At 31.3% G+C, this 17,825-nt stretch overlaps 1 protein-coding gene across 1 annotated transcript in view; it reads left to right on the top strand.

The window, feature by feature from the left end:
* The first annotated feature begins 2,130 nt into the window (after positions 1 to 2,130).
* Positions 2,131 to 17,825, top strand: part of sens-2 (zinc finger transcription factor senseless-2) — a 120,846-nt gene continuing 105,151 nt past the window's right edge. Inside the window, exon 1 of the mRNA XM_088228189.1 lies at positions 2,131 to 2,296. Within this exon, the coding sequence (XP_088084315.1) occupies positions 2,131 to 2,296 (166 nt within the window). The remainder of the gene's footprint in view (positions 2,297 to 17,825) is intronic.

The raw sequence follows: 17,825 nt of genomic DNA on the forward strand, positions 1-17,825 counted from the left end.
CTAAACTTTTTTATTCATTTTTTTATTTTTCATTACTAATTTTTTATTTTTCATTACTAATTTTTTATTTTTCATTACTAATTTTTTTATTTTTTTATTATTTTTTTATTGTTATTGTATTTTTTATTTTGTTTTGGTTAGACTGTGAGAAATTGCTAGTGGCAATAAGCTATTTTTTTTTTATGTATGACATTGTATAAGTATTACGGTTAATAAAGATTTATTATTATTATTATAAATCGTTCAGTTTTGTCAGACTCTTTTTTGGCAAGTTCAACCTCAAGTTTTTCATTTTTTTACTGAATGTATTGTTTATAAAGGTTTTTTTTTTTTTTTTTTTTTTTAATTGTCTCTTATAAGTGCATATAAAACGACATTTCTTCTTTAAGAAGAGTATGTGGGTATGACAGCGTTTTGCAATCAACCTTTAAAAACAGTATTCACTTTGGTACACAATATCTGACTCCAAATTTGATAGATTTTGTGGTACCTACTCGTATTTCAACGTAGGTGAGTTTGTTGGAAATTGGTGTCATTTAAATATAAGTTTACTGGCAAAAACTGTTTTTATACAAACAGTTTTAAGGGTACCTAGTTTATTAGATTTAACAATGTCATTAATTTGATATGTCCCCATAATCATTTTGCATTTAAACGTGACATTGTTTATGTACTATGTACACCTACTTTAAATTAGCACTTCGTCATGAGCATTTAAGATAGCTCGTTCTAAAATATTATTTATTTTGTTAATCAAATAAAATTTTGTATCATTATTTTAAAAATCGATCATCTATATAAATAACTAACTAGTTAAGTTACCTATATTAAATGCATTAATTAAATCATGATTGATTTATTACCTCTATATCAGGCATAAAAACCTAAAGAAAAAAACGTAGTCTTTTTTAGATCTAGAAAAAATCTCGACTGATTAAATAATCAAATTAATTAGTTGCAAAACTTTATTATTTTATCTTTAATTGCAACTGCATTAAGAAAATAATTTATATCGCAATTTGATTTACACTAAAGGAGATGGCACGCTTTTATCTCTTTCCGCCCTACAAGTGGCTTTTGATAGAAAGGATTACGCGTTAGAGGGAGTTGATGCCATACGTTTAAAAGAGACAGAGATCAGGGGTGGATCCCTTGGCGGATCGCTCATAATCTGAATCTGAAAATGATAATAGATTTGATAGCGAAATTAAAAAGATTATTATTTTATACTTAGAATAAGAATAAACATATGTATTTGTCAATTTTTCAAAATAAAATATTTTTTGCTTGGTATGTACATGTGTATTACCAAAATAATTTATCTATCTAGACTTGCAGCTACTCAATTTAACAACAAAAAATATTCTTTTGTCTCAAAAATCTTAAAGATTCTAATGAATTCTTGAAAACCACAATTTTCAAAAAAAAAACATGGAGATAATTTTTTTCTAGAATTTTATTTTTATTTTTAGTTATTTTCAATACATTTGTATAAAACAATATTTTATGGTTTCGGAATAATTTGCATCGAAATGCATTTTTGTTTTAATTTCATTTTAAAACGTGGCAAAGCGAGTCATAACCACTGGCGCGACTCGCAATGGGCGGAGTCAAACGCAAGCCCCTCCCCATTCAAATATCTTATCAAGAAAACACTCGCTTCACTTGCGCCCAAGGGCTAAATCTCCACCGGGGCTCCATACAAAATGATCCTTACCGACATGGAGGGGACCGCTAAAGAGGACCTATTCTATGGAGTGCTATCAGAGTACCGCCACTTGCCCGCGTGCTTTCACCCAGTACTAAAGTCCTACTGGAATAGGACGACTAACCAATACGCGCCGCGAAACCGAACAACCATAAATAAACATTTAAAATACGAATTCAGAATAGATTCTTGTTCGATTCCATCTATCAACAGTAAAACGCGTAACGCGAGTGCAATGGCGGTAAAATTCAAAAACACGCATTCCATTTGACAGCTGATCCAAGATGGAAGGAACGTAAAACAGCGAATCAAAACAAACAATTTTTTCCGCGGTTTCTCTTATTTATTTAATTGTTGTGAAACTTTCCGTGTGTCTTTTGTGATATTTTTGACATGTTTGCGTGACTTTTGTGTCTGTAAACATGAGTATGGAAGTGAGTTCAATGCCGCCCATGCCTCTGGACTTCTCTCTCGGAGTTAAGGGCGGCAGGGAGCCCCCACGAGCGCCCCCTGCGCTGCTTGCTAGAGGAGGCTCGCCAAGGCCCCCCGGGTCCAGCGCCTTCAGAGTTGTCACCCCCAAAGGAAACGGTATGTCATCATTAATACCTACCTTGAAACAAACCAAACCTTTCGTCTAAATAATACTAGGATTTAAATAAATTATAAATATCAGATCTATTGTCAAAAATTAATAAAGTTTTACTTAAATTTAATTCAAACTAATTTTATACTGCATGGAATCACATTTGTAAAGTATTCTTTAGGAATATTCAATAAAAACAACGCCATAAACATTAAAAAAAATATTTAATTAAAGTAGATAACCTAATTTGGATGGATAAGGAAGGGACAATTTACAAAATTTTTAAATTTTGTAAATCAAAGTTTCATATTTTCATGTGGATATCTTTATGTGGTAATATTTTGATTTGTTTTTAGGTTAGGTAATTACTTGTTTATACAACCATATAATGTCAATATTAAGTACCTCCAAAGAAAAGCCATATATATTTTTCCGACTTTCCCACACGTTTTCCGTCGGCATTACTGTAGGTATCCTGCCAAAATATTTTTGCCCTTGCATTTAATCCTTTGGTATAGAATATGTAGTATTTTCAGAAAAATATAAGTTCCTATTGTTAATTATATCTACTACCTACCTAATGATAACATAAAATAATATAACGGTGTTATTTCTACATACGATAATGTTTTTTAACTTTTTATATGTAAATAATGTAGATTGAAAAACATGAATTTGTAACATATTTGTATTAATTTTCAAAAGTTACTATTTTTAAATCTACCCCAATTTAATTGAAAACGTTCGTAAGTGCCTAAGGTATTTTAGGTTTTCCAAAATAAACCGACATTTTTTTTTTCAATCTTTTTGATGTATGAACTATTTTTGTATTGGTATTATAAAATGACAACTACTGACCACTGTCAAAAGAAGAAAACCCTTATACTTTGGTCACATATTCCGCAGTAAGAAGTATGCCCTTCTCCGACTTATTATGGAAGGAAAGATAGAGGGCAGACGGGGTATGGAACGGAAAAGAGCATCATGGCTCAGAAGTCTCGGACCGTGGTTTGGTGTGCCGGCTGCAGCAGCGCTGTTTAGACTGGCCCAGGATCGTGATGAATTCAGAAAGATGGTCGCCAACCTCCGGTAGGAGCGGCAAAAGAAGAAGATTATAAAACGATAAATAATTGATAAACTTTCAAGGTCAAATAAATAAGATAGAAATACCTAATTCACCCAGTAGTGCATAGGGCACTGCATCGGCATTCCAATTGCAACGTATCTAGACCATTGTTTTTACCTGGAAGTAAGATGATACTACTTAATCTTTCGGTTCATTTGGGAAAAATAATATATCGCACTGTAGACCTACCTTTAAAACATATATTTCACGTCAACCCTCCCAGGAATCGAACTCACAACCTCAAGAATGGTAGACGAACGCACCAACCTCTACTCAGTAAGATGGACTTAACTCCACTCGATTTCCTTTTTTAGAATTTTAATCTGAGACTCGCCATCAACTCGTTAACACTCGTCCAGGGGTATAAGTCTAAACGCTCTCGCGGCCAAAAAACAAGCTTTTTACATTCGAAATACACGTGATAAAAGTGTTTTATACGGCGGTTCAAAATAGTACCGCAGGAATCTCGTTCGATTTCGTTTACAGAAAACTGTATACCTCATCCGTCTGAACACGGATTAATATGTAATATGTCTTTATTTAATTGAAAACAAAAGAAAACTGGGTATATAAAATAACGATTTTAATATCATTTTAAAAAATCAGTCTGCTTCAACGCATAATACAATTAACCCTTAAATATTTCCAAATAGGTGAAATAATTTAATAGAATCTCTTTCACATAATTAACTTTTTCCTACTTTTATAAATTGATTGGAAATCAATCTTAGATTTGCTCATTAATCAATAACAATAAATATACAATAAATAACAATACATTTGTAATTTTTAATCAGGGTGCATTCTTATGTGTAAGATACATAACATTCATAACAAACATTATGTTTTGTTTATATTATATTGTTTCTGTACTTATCAGCATGCATCAAGATTTCGTTTTTTTTATTTTCTCTGTCATTTTGTTTTTTTTTACGGGCATTGTTTTAAATTTTGAAAAAATTGGCTGCAAGGGATATTAATCAATAAGTAAATACTGATAAACGCATTGGGTAGATTTTTAACTCTTAAAAGACAGTAGTAAATCATTTCTTTGCGCGCAGTGATGTAACATTATGTTACCACAAACAAAAGACGGAATATTCTAAAAGTTCAGATATTAAAACAAAAAAAAAACATTGAGACATACTGTTAAATAATTTATTTTCTATAATTTATAAAAATAAATATTTAATTTAACCCTATTATGGCAAAATACATTTTAAATCATGAATACGCCGGTCATCTTACATACGTGCGTGCATTCCCCTTTACTGTCAATATCCGACTGAATCTATTTTTTCACAAACACCGGCCACAAAACAGCGTCTCTCTCTATTTTTATATGAGTTCTATCTTCGTGCTCTCTTTTCTAAAGATTTTTTTCTGTATTGGTGTTACATTCATTCTTCGCATTGCTGGGATAATAACTTTTTTGTATAAAATCCAGCATATTTATACAAACACTTTTTTAATCCGGTGTAAATGTCCATTTAAAGATTACGAAAATACCATTTTATCATTTAAATAAATAAGAGAGATATATCAAGTCTTGTATCGTATGTAGACTAATGTGACATCACAGCCACACAAGATTAAAAAATGTTTTTGTTAATTATTTGTAAATGGAAAAAGTACTATCACACTTTAGTTACCAGGATTCGAACTTGGTACCTAAGATATGGTAGTAGACCAATGCATGAACCAGTGCACCACGATTTTTTTTATACCTACATTAAACACCTATTCTCCTCTACGGATGCGAATCGTGGCACGACACTAGGGCCCAAAACAGCAAAATTCTGAGTTTTGAGAATAGGTGTCACTAAAGAATCTTGAGTGTGCCGTGGTTTGTCTTTGTGAGGAATGAAGTAATAAGAGAACGGACGCAGCAAACTCAGGTGACAACTGTCATCATGCGGAGGTGATACGGTTGGCTTAGCTATGTGCTGCGGATGCCTCTTGAGAGCCTTAATCACGGTTGCCTACTTTCAAGGCATCAGATTCTCGAAAGTCCTGGACGTCCACTGCTGACTGTTTATCGGCAGTTCGTGTCAGAACTACGGGACGCGAACCTGACTTGAGAGGATACACAGGAGCTGGCAGCCGACATAGATGCTTGGAGGATCTTTTTGAACACCATATGCACCAACTAGGGAGCGGACATGGAATAATAACATAACATTAAACGCCCTTATGGCTTTTACAATACAAATTTGCTTAATAATAATCCATAATAACAATTTAACCAGATTTATCAAGTTTTTTTATTTACTATTTTACAAAATGTGTTCCACCAGGACAAAGGATGTAAAATAAGCAGGTAGGTAGGTAATCGTTGTCAATAATTAGCAATAAAATTGCGTAATTTTACCTTGAAATAGAATCTATGTTCATTAACTTAAACAAATAATATTCAATAATCCTACGTTCATATCAACTAAGCGCAAAAATCCGCGCTTGTGCATATAAAAGATAGGTAGGTACTCCTCGCTGATATCAAATGCACATCAATAGACCAAACTGCGGTTTTACATGGTTACAAAATAACACCATCCAAAAAAATCATATATAGGTACGAGTATATTAATTTAATAATGTGCAACAAAAATACTAGATATTTAAAAAGCTTATTTTTTTTATAAATAACATAAATTTCTATTTTCATTTTCTGATTTTTACGGTCAAAAAAATGTTTTCTAATACAAGCACTTATTTTGAATTTTTTGATATCTGTGGTATTCTTCCAGTAGCCTTTATTGAAATTTAAAATAAATTATATATCCCCACACAGGCCACACCTTTGTGGGATTTTTGTGTTTATATAATAGTATATTTTGTATTTGTTTCTTATGTATATTCTTATGTTTTGTACAACGTAATATTTGCCATATTTTATATATACTTAGAATATAAATAACTCATATATTTATAATTATACATCAGTTCCCCCACTTAGAACATTTTAGATCTACTGCGACTTTGTTATTCGTATTGGATTTTAGAGAAAATCTACTAATTAAATATGACTTTTGTAATGTTTTTACTTTTTTAACGTAAAAATTGTTTAATCGGTAAAAAAAAAACAAATAACTCCTGCACACTTTGCGACAAATATTTTACGTAGGTACTTTAGGTGTACGGTAAGAATAATAATGTTGCAAAAATCTTGGGAGACAAAGTAAGTCCCATGTAAATCAAATTTGACATGTGAGATCTTGTTCTCGATAAAGCTAAAATCTTTAACAAAACGTCTTCTTTTTGTGTCATTGTGTACATTATAAAGCATAAGCGGAACATGTGCGCTGAGCGAAAAAAATGTTTTTTGCTAAAACAGGAAGCAATAATTCCATCATACCACATGTTTATTTGACACTTGATTAAAGTACCACAGAACAAAATCTATTCTGTGACAGTATGTATAACGTAAGCGCAAAATATTCGCTACACATGTTTGCTAAAATATTTCATTGATCCTTTTTTCATTCATGTGTAACGGTCTTTAACGCAAAATCTTGTTTTTTATGTTCGTCTCAGCAGAGGAGTAACACGAAGTGTCCAGATTTTTCTCACAATCAACATATTAGCTTTTTTTAAATCTTGATGTATCATATATTTTTTTTACAAAAAGCAACAGCAGTGTTTTTTGTTAAGCTTTAACTAAGTTCTCGGGGCCGAACGGATGAAAAATAGATTTCTGTGAGTAAAATAGAACCAAAATCCTAGACGAATATTTCTGTTTCAGGGGCTTGTCTTAGGTAAAAATTATGAAAAAAGAATGTAGTAGAAACAAGTCTGCCTCACAGCGGAGTGGTTGGGTCGTTGGCTTACAATATTTGAGCTCACTGGTTCCTTGGACACTCAATATGAAATATTTATTTAAAATAAGTAGTTACGTTAATTCATATCCGGGTAAGTGTACAAATAAAACAAACGTGTATAAAAATATTATAAATGAGAAAAATTAATGTATGCAACAGTATTAATTAGTATTAGTTGTTAAATATATGAGCTGTACTAATAATATTGTTATGTTTTTTCCTTTTTTTTTACTCTTATTAATGTATACGTATCTGTGTGGATTTAAGTATGAATATGTATATATTAAATCATGTAAATGAATGCCTCGACACGGGTTGTGCCCAGTGAGGTATTCATATTTAAAAACAAAAGTGTTATGTCAAACGTGAAATAAAAATAAATGAATAAAAAATAGATAAATGTAAATATTTTGCCGTTGATTATTATCATAGATCTTATTATGTATATATATGTACATGTATATATATATCTTTATTGTTTTTAATGTGGTTTTACACTGCAATGTTTTATTGTTCCTGGACATGTAGCGTAAGACCGATCACTATACCTGCATGTAACAGATAATTAAAATACGCTGCATACGTGTACTAATACGGTGCCGTATGCACCACTAAGTTCGGATAAAGACGTAATAATCGGGTTGATTAAAAAAAAATATTGACTACTTGTTCTTACAACTGATTTATAAAAATAATTTTTGCTGTCAAACTATATGTTGTTTAATTTATAAAAATAATTTTTGCTGTCAAACTATATGTTCAACTATATATGTTCAAACTATATGTTCAAAAATATATATGTCAAACTATATGTACGAACGTTAAGATCCGCCCAGAATGCAAGGCTAGGTCAAGCATTGTAGATAAAATAAAGAAAATTCATTGGTCGTGAATAACGAATGTACAGCAAAATAAAGGCAACATATCCCGATACAGACATCTACTGAAGAAATATTCCACAAATCACAACTTATGACACCAGAGCAATTATACGCTAAAACAATACTCGCTCACATATTTAAAAACTATTCTAACTCAAATGAAAGACATTACCCCAACAATACAACACATATAAATAATACAATCACTAGATCCTCAACACAAAGACAACTTCAACAAATACAAACTAATGCCACTTTCGAAGAAAAGGGATTTTGAGTATTATGCAATTTAAATCTATATTCTACTTCCACTGTCTATGAAAACAATTAGAAATGAGAAAATATTAAAAAAGACTTTAAAAAAACGGATAGTGGAGCTGCGTAGAAGTAAAATAGATTGTCTCATTCGTCCAAACCAATATATAATCAACTTCTCCACAAATACGTAGTTTATGTTATGTTTTTGTTATTTTATTGTATATTTTATAGTAAAAATAATAATATATAGGTATTCAAAAATTAAATATAAACTTGTATACGTTATGTTTAAAACTGTCTGAACATTTTGTTGATTATCTTTGTATATTAAGTCGTTTATCCTCATATAAAAAAGTTTTTTTTTTGTTAAGTGTCCTAGGCACGAGTAACCTCAGTGAGGCCACATTATTTTTATTATTAATCATTGTTTACAATGGAAAAAATAAATTAATAAAAAAAAAAAATATTCATGATACAAATGTTGTTGGATTTCGAAAGCGAGAAAAACTAATGAATGTTTCAATATAGGCAGAATGGTGTAGGTTTCGCAGCCCACACGTGATCTCTTAAACCAGCAAATAACTAGTCTTAAACACGGTTAATGCCTTGACCATATTTTTTCTCAAAAAGGTGCCGCATATTTCTTGAAATATCCTTCATTAACGAACTCCTAAGTATATAAAGCCAGTACCTGCTTGTCCATAAATATTTGGTGATACTCTAAACCAAATATTTATAATTACATTTAGTCCAAGAAGAAATAAAAGAATTTTTAGAAAAATATTTTCAGGTAAACTAAGAAGTAGCAAAAGGTACCATAAATATTGAAAAATGTTTTCAGTGGGAGGTACCTACCACAGACAAAAAATATATAATTCTGGCTAAAGCTGAAGTGCCAATTAATGACCAAAGTTATGTTTTTCAGATCAAAGAATCAAAACGATGTGAAATAATGAAGATATTCATCCCCCATAGTTCCCACAGTACGTTATTTAGTTGGGGATGTTCCATTTAGGGCCTTCCTAGCTCCCGGTGGGCAGCATGGCCCCCTGTCCCCAGGGTCCGTTATAGCAGCTAGTCGCTAATGAACTGATTTGCCATAGGAACTCCTCGCTTTCTGCTAGCTTTTCGAGTTGAAAAAATATTGCTGATATAATTCTCGTATTATATTTTGAGAATCACCGTGATATTTCTTTAAACATAATTTTTTATATTGATATTTTTACTTACAAAAATGTTATCATTCTATAGATAAAATACAAACAAATAGTACATGTCCGAGCGGACAAAGAATACAGTTTTGCATTGGAAATACCATCAACCAAAATCCTTAAAATGTTTTTGACTTTAATTACAACTCTGAATTAAAATTCCGCTTTGTGGTGCGTTCTAACCATGTTCAAGTAATACCGTGTTTGATTTTTAGTAAACGACCAAAAATAAACAAATATATTTTTTAAATTTAAATTTTTACCTTTAATATGCATGTCGATTCCGAATTTCGAATATCCATAATCATCATCATTCTTCCCTTTCACATCTAATGATACATATGACACGGTATTGGTACACCAACCGCAGAGTATTTTTTTTTTTTTTAAAGTTAAGATGATAACTCTTATATTTCAGGTGCCAGTCCAGGGACAGTGAAATATTATAGTATAAGAACACTTTAACAAATAAATATTTCGCGTCAACCATGTCAGGAATCGATCCGGAGACTTTTCGTGTGGTAGGCTAGCGCACTGACTATTAGACTACGATGGGGACAAAAAAACAACCTGAAACCTTTTTTACGCGGTCTCGAAATAACACGGTGCAAGGATAATAAATAAATAAATTTTTAAAAAATGCTAATTTAACAATATGTTAGAGTAATAAAATTATACTGTTCGTTTTTTGAATTCTCTACAAAACTCTTTTACTTAATAGGCGTATTATAAATTACGGTGAATGCGAATAATCATTGTTACGATTTCACGGAGTATTTTTTGTCATGTTAAATTTTTAAATAAAATTTAAACTACAATAAATAGTAATCCATCTATTTTTTTATTTACCGCTTCGTATTTCACTAGTATTTTTTTTGGTCATTAAGTACCAGTAAAACAACGAATAAAATAAATCATTCCAATTCCCTGAAATGTAGAAGATTAATCACAAACCCTTAACACGATCTAATAATATTTCATTGAATCGGGTTGTGGTCCTGTGGCTGGTGTTGCGGACTCGCGAATCAGAGGGTCGATGCTCGAACTCCACTGATTTCCATTTTCTAATAGTATTTCTAATCTAAGAGTTATTTAAAACTCGTTGAAAATGGCTACCAAAATTGAAATAAGACATTTAAGTTTGTGAGTGAAAATTCTTTATGGAAGTTCATTGAAATTTATCATATAAATAAAAGGCGAGTGATACTTTAATCCACAAATTTGGAATATCCAGGGACCGGTTTCATCGCTTTCGCGACGTCTTCGAGACTGGTATCTTTATTAAAGAGATCAATGTATTTATACAAAACAGAGGTCAGGATAGAGAATTCAAAATTATATGAAAGTTAATTAAATGAAGTTATTTTTATCTTAAGGAAGACTATCAATTTTTTTTCGGGTTAACTAATGAGTTGATATAATGAGTTAAAAGTATTTAAAAAAAAAAAAATATATACATATATTTGGATAAATAATTATAAGATTGTTAATATTTATTTTGTTAATATACATATTTTTTTTATTCTTTTGGTACGTCAGACTAACATGCGTTTAGGGTTAACCAGCAAACAGCGCGCGTGCCGAAAGATTCGCAGATTTTTAGCATCGATTGAATCGCGTCCAATCTCACGGTTAGTTAAAGCGCAGTTATTCTTCCAACCGAGAGTGAACGCGACTGCTTATTCTAGATCAGTGTATTTTCCTTCAGTCCGCAATCAAGTTGATTGTTCCCATCCTCTACATATCTTCAAAGACTTCCCTGTTTGGGATTTAATTTTGACCTTAGTAAATCGTTGTTCAATAATAATAGGAACAATACAAAATATATTTTCAACATTGATCTATTTTTTAAAATACCAATTTAAAAAAAAGTTTTTATTCGACTATTTAATTTGTCATACAATTTACTTATATTTTAAGTGAAGCTGCAAATTTCTCTTAATGTAAGAGAATAACTAATTAGATACAAATATTCTTTCCATATACCGTATAAATTGAGTACAAATGAGGGTATAAGAAGCGAACTTAGAAATCTCCTCAAAAAACGGAAAATTAGCTATACATAAAAACACAACATAATATAACATAATTAGAAATCTCGCAATTATTTTTTTAGTTTTTTTGTTTTCAAATGCTTGCAGACAGGCTGGATTTCCTCCCTAGGGAGTTATTCGTATATACATTTGTTGCAACAGAGAGGGAAAACATTTTTAAATAGGGAATATGGAAGTCTAGTTATTCAATTCAATTCATTTATTTTAAATATAACATATACATTACAAACACATATTCAATACGTACATATTATAAAAAAGGAAAAAATACACGAAAGAGATTCATGTCAAAGTAGTAGGAGAATCCTACTCCGGAAAACCCCTTCGGATACATGGAACAGATTAATATCCAGAGCGATGTTGTTCAGCATAGCGGTAGCCCTTCCAACAGGCATAACCATGGGCAGGTTGGTCCTGAATGTCGGAATATGAAACAATCTATGCTGACGCTGTCTTAGGTAATAATCAGGAACATGCTCATCATAATCTCAGAATCATACCGCGCAACAATCGATAAAAATGTGTAGTCAAATAAACATTCACTCTAGTCTCTAAACTGTTGAAGCCAAGCATACCCTGTAGAAACTCGGTCAGATAGAGCCAAGGATAATACCAGCACCCTTTCATGTAGAGATATCTCAGAAACTTATTTTGGATTTTCTCTATCATAAGAGAGTACTTCAGTTCATGTGGCCCCCAAATCGTCGAGCCACTTATGGAAGGTTATGTGACACAGTGTGTAATGTGGCAACTTAAACCAGTCAATGGCAGGTCATAAGCCATGTGAATGCCTAGACTAATATATTCCCTTCCGTAAAATATTCTTCGTGTCTGTTGAAATATGTTATTATTTAATTAAGTTTCGGTTTCGGCTGAGAATCTTGTTTCGGTCAGTCACTAAAGGTTATAATAATAATCGATGGCAATATTTCGAAATACAATTACACAAACTTCGCTCATCAGCCCTAATTATGAAGTTTTTCAATCTTAATTAGACCAAAAAAACTTAACCCTAATTACGTAATTCTAAAATATAGGATTAACTCGGTAGCGTGAATTGAAAAATTAAGAACGCCAAAATGCTTCGAGACTGGCGGGAATTAAGCGAAAAAGTTCCGCTGCCTAATTTGAGATAAAAAGTAGATTTAAGACCAGTTATGTAAATCTGGGTGTAAAGTCTGGGGGTTGAAAGTTCAAGGGATAAAGGGATGATGATTATGGTATTGGCTAGGAGTTTGAAGGCGCATGGCTCGGATTATGGGGCACGCGACCCACGAGCTCCACGCGATGGGCGCACAGGGCGTGACGTAGCTGAGGTTCCGTCGAACATCTTTTGATCTTTTTACAAGGGGTAAATCCTTACACATTTAAAAATCGTTTTCAGGTGCGTTTTTGGTGTCATCAAAAATTGTAATTATGTCAGTTTCAATAACTTATCGCGCGTACAGTTTATTTTACTTTACTAAGCAGTATTTATTAATTTATTAAGATTATCCAACAACAAAAAATAAATACAAAGTTTAAAAAATGCACGTTTTTTAAATGAAAATATATTTATATTTCACATTCACTCCGGAGTATCAAGTGTATTATTTCTAGTACGTAAGTCTACTTCCATATCATTTATAATTTATTATAATATAATAAAATTTCTTTAAAAAAAGACTGAAAAAAGAATGTAATTTTGTATATGAAAATAAAAGACTTTCAATACACACCTATATGTAATTCTGACATATGAGACATGTTTCTCAGCTTCCTTTCTAGTCCTTTAATAGACGAGAGTTTTTTTAAATCATTGTTTTTTGTTTCAAAACATTAAGTTTGTAAGTGAATATTCTTGATGGAAGTTCATTGTAATTTATTATATAAATAAAACACGAGTGATATTTTAATCCACAAATTTGGAATATCCAGTGACCGGTTTCATCGCTTTCGCGACATCTTCAAAAAAAAAACTTTATTTAATTTACTTACATATAACTTTGAGTTGTCTATCCTTACCTCTGTTTTGAATAAATACATTTAACTCTTTAATAAAGATACCAGTCTCGAAGATGTCGCGAAAGCGATGAATCCGGTCACTGGATATTCCAAATTTGTGGATTAAAGTATCACTCGTGTTTTATTTATATAATAAAAGTTTTTTGTTTTGCTTAACGATATCTCTATAGTTAAAAAATTATGTTAAGGTTTCAAAAAAATAGTGTCTTTGTCCGTTATTAGTTTTTGTCTTCTGTAGCAGAAGTACCATTATATGTGTGTTTATATTGATGTATGTCCAAATCGAGACATCCATACATTGTATTATATTAAAGTTCCTTAGTGTATGTAGGACTTATTGTCATAATTTATTTTTTTAAATATATCAAAACTATCAATCAAAAAAATATATTGTTCATTGGTTAGGAGTCAGATAGAATACAATTCTTCAATTCGGTCACCTCTCTATGCTACCCATTGTGACACAATCGAAAAAATCCAACATAAATTCCTCAGGTTCATAAATTTTAAGCTGCATTTACCTCGAGAAAATAAAAAGAATAATCTGCTCTTATAAACATTGAATTTACTTAAAATTAGTGAAAGAAGAATCTTTATTGAAAAGAAAGTTATAAATAATATTTTTTATATTCCTAAATTGGTCAAAGATAAGTATTTCAAGGCCAATGAGGCATCATTTTTATTTAAGATATATAAATATCTCTAAGTCGAATTCGCACATTAATTCTCTGTTCCCGAGAATTTACTCTCTCGGGAACAAATCACCGATGAACAAAAAATAAATGCATTTACTTTAACTTTATCAAAATTCACGAACGAATTGAACGTAGTTATGCAGAAAACCGCCAGCCGTGTAAAAGTGAAACTGAGATATTAGCACTTTTATGAAATGAGTGAATTATCAAATCTACACAACAGTTTTTTTTTAAATATTACAGACAAAAATCTAATTATGTATTTGACTAGTTTAAATGATTTTAAAAGAACCGTAAGATTTTTCTAGGGTTGTGAGTGTGTTCTGCAAATTGAGAAATGCCGTTTTTGTGATCAACACTATTTTTAGAAGGTGATTATTACAGTTTTTTGTATGAAAGTGGTCCAGCTGTTTTTAACATAGAGTACTTACTGCACCCGATAACACCAATATCTTATTTTTTCAAAATTTAGGACTGGCTGCTTTATTCATGACTAGGTTTAATTATTCTTTAAATTTTTAAATAATAATTTAATTTCTTGTACATTTCTTTTTTTTAATTATATTTTGTTTTGTAAATTATTTATGACCTCTGTATATGTAAAAGTCCTTTGGGCATAAATAAAAAAATAAAAATTGCTTTATTTTTTTTTGTGTTTTTTAACCGATAAAATAAACAACAATTAAATATTAAATAAAACAAAGAAGTAGAAATCTGCTTAATACTACTGATAAAAGTTTTTCTGGTCTGTTGGTACACGCAGGTACACTTGTGTCGCTTCGAGAAAAGACAGCGCAAAATGTTTGTTCAGCTCATACCCAGAGACATTGGGCTCCTTTGACAACTGTATCGACCATTCTGCACATTCCCTCAAAGACGTGAGATCGGAAAATATCGGTCACTATATTATGGAGAACCCCTGAGAATCTCCCATTGCTCGACCCAAGAGCTAACAAACTGAGGAAAAATCATGTCAGGAATCCAGACCAACAGAGTTGACCAATGCGGAGCAAGGAGCACAATTATTAAATAAGAATAAGGTGATCAATTGCACCGCCGGGCTGTGTTGAATTAAAACATTTCTTGTTAATATGCCATAATAGTGTACTAAATATTACGAAGTTTTATTTAAGATGTATCCAGTTAGGTACTAAATCGGATCTTGTGAACTAACGGATGACTCTTGTCAGAGGTTTAATTAAAATTTATTTATTAATCGTTCTCAAAAAGCTTGTCGGCATTGTGCTAATATGATATAAGTACATCTAAGTCGTAAATTACTCTTTCGAGTGACACTCCGATTCAAAAGTCAAAGAATTTTGAACACAGTAAATAATAAAGTTGACTGTCTTAAATTCATATGAATGAAAACTATTTACATTCTTAGAGGTGCAGGTCGGTGCTATGCAAGCTCCTGACGTCACTGCGACCTGTAAAGATCTAATGTGACTGTGATCTAAATAAACAAGTCAGAAAAAGTCCAAAAATCCGGTAAAGGACAACCTCTGCAAAGAAAAGATTTGAAAAAACTAAATCTTCAACAATAATTTGAGTACGTCCAAATCTTTGCAGACGTAATCAGTTTGATATCTGAAGAGAAAGAAGAAAAAACTAATTGAAGATTAAATCGAGTATAATGTAATTTTTTCAACAGAGATGAAGCTGTTGAGAATATGGAAATCTAGGCATTCACAGAGCTGTTGATCTTTTGGCTGGGTTGTCTCTGGCAGGTTTTAACAACAGATGTCGCTAGTTTTCTCCATATCGTGATTGTGTACTCGTATAAAAAACCAACACGTATAAGAAATTATTATTCTAATCAAGCATATACCTACATGAAAAAAAATAAAAAAATACACACCCACGTGAATAGACAGAATGGCGAATATTATGCAGTATGTAAAGCGATCACTTTACAAAAATCATTAGCTCTGTAAATGCCTAGATTTCCTATTTATCTACAACGTCACTCGTTCTCTACGTTTTTATATGGTAAAAAAAATATATACATATATATATTTTACGCGATCCACATGTGCATTCAAAATCCTATTTTGCGATTTTATAACCTCTTGTCCATTTTTTCTTGCTCTTGCTCGCATAACGAGTATTATGATTTATTTATTTTAAATATCAGTTCAGAAAATAAAATATTTAAATTTAAATTTAGCGCTTTCGTAATGATTTAAAAAAAAAAGAATAACCTATTCTGCATAATTTATAAAAATAATTAAGAATCCGGTAGTAGTTCCGTGGCTTCTGTTGCGGGCTCATAGATCAGAGGTCCGAGGTTTGAACCCCACTCTACCCTTTACTTGATTCCCATTTTCTAATAGAGAGTTATTTACAACTCGTTAAAAATGGGTTCAAAATGAATTTAGGTATTTTGGTAAATCATAAAAAATCTTTTTACATTTAATAAGTAAAAAACACCACAATTCTTAAGAGAAAATTTCTAAGGAAATCAGAAAAAACTACACTTTTAAGTAATTGAATTAATTGGAGGATCGCTATTCATTAACATTTTTAATCAAAGGTTTACTTTTTTTATGAATTAAATAACACTCAAAGGATTTATAAATTAATGAATAGTGGAAAAAATCATTTAAATGCAAGGTTAGATTATTTGAAAGTATCTATGGATATCAGTTATTTTTTCTTATTTCAAAAATATTGTTTTTAAAGGGTTTTTGTAAAACCTATTTACCATCATATTAATTTTTTTAATATCATATTATTAAAAAAATTACATTTTAAAAAATGTACCGAGTCCCTTTGCTCTATAATAATAATGTCCCATCGCCTGTCATTCTCTTGTATCACAGGGGACTAAAATCTTTTCTAGGAAATATAGTTACAGCTTGACATCAAATCCCGTATCGAATAAGTACTGCATTAAAAATGTACGGGCCAATAACTGAGTTTAATACACGGAAGGGATTTTCCCATTCCTCTCTTTAGGTGGAAAAGAGACAGCGGATACTTATACTTAAGCACCGAAATAAAGAAATAAATAAAGCTGTCTTTGTCTCGGATTGTGTGTAATAGGAGATAATAACGATAAAGGAGATCGCTACTTTTGTAAACGATATTACCGATATTTATCGAATAAATTCGTAAGCGCTTTTCGAGGGTCGTCTGAAGGGTGTATTTATTCGCTGTTTTATTATTTAATAATTCATTTATCATTAACAAGATATTCAATGTCTGATCTAAATGAGAAAAAGAAAGAAGAAGAAATATAATTAGACTGGTTCCGTGGCGCAGTTGGTTAGACGAACAACTGTTAAACAGGCGTCGCGGATTCGACTCCCGCCAGTTGCAAGAACGAAATCCAAGAAACATATTTTTCTCAATTGGTCTGGGTGTTGTGGTGTATTTTTCATTACCTCCTTCCATATCCCTTCTACTCCACCTGCTGACAAGCCTCTAAATTGATGCTTAGCGGGTTATTCCTATAAAAGAAAAGTAAATAAATTAAAATAAA

The sequence above is a fragment of the Micrasema longulum genome, unplaced genomic scaffold (genome assembly GCF_059751315.1).
Source record: "Micrasema longulum isolate JH-2025_06_02 unplaced genomic scaffold, ASM5975131v1 h1tg000045l, whole genome shotgun sequence".
Lineage (NCBI taxonomy): Eukaryota > Metazoa > Arthropoda > Insecta > Trichoptera > Brachycentridae > Micrasema > Micrasema longulum.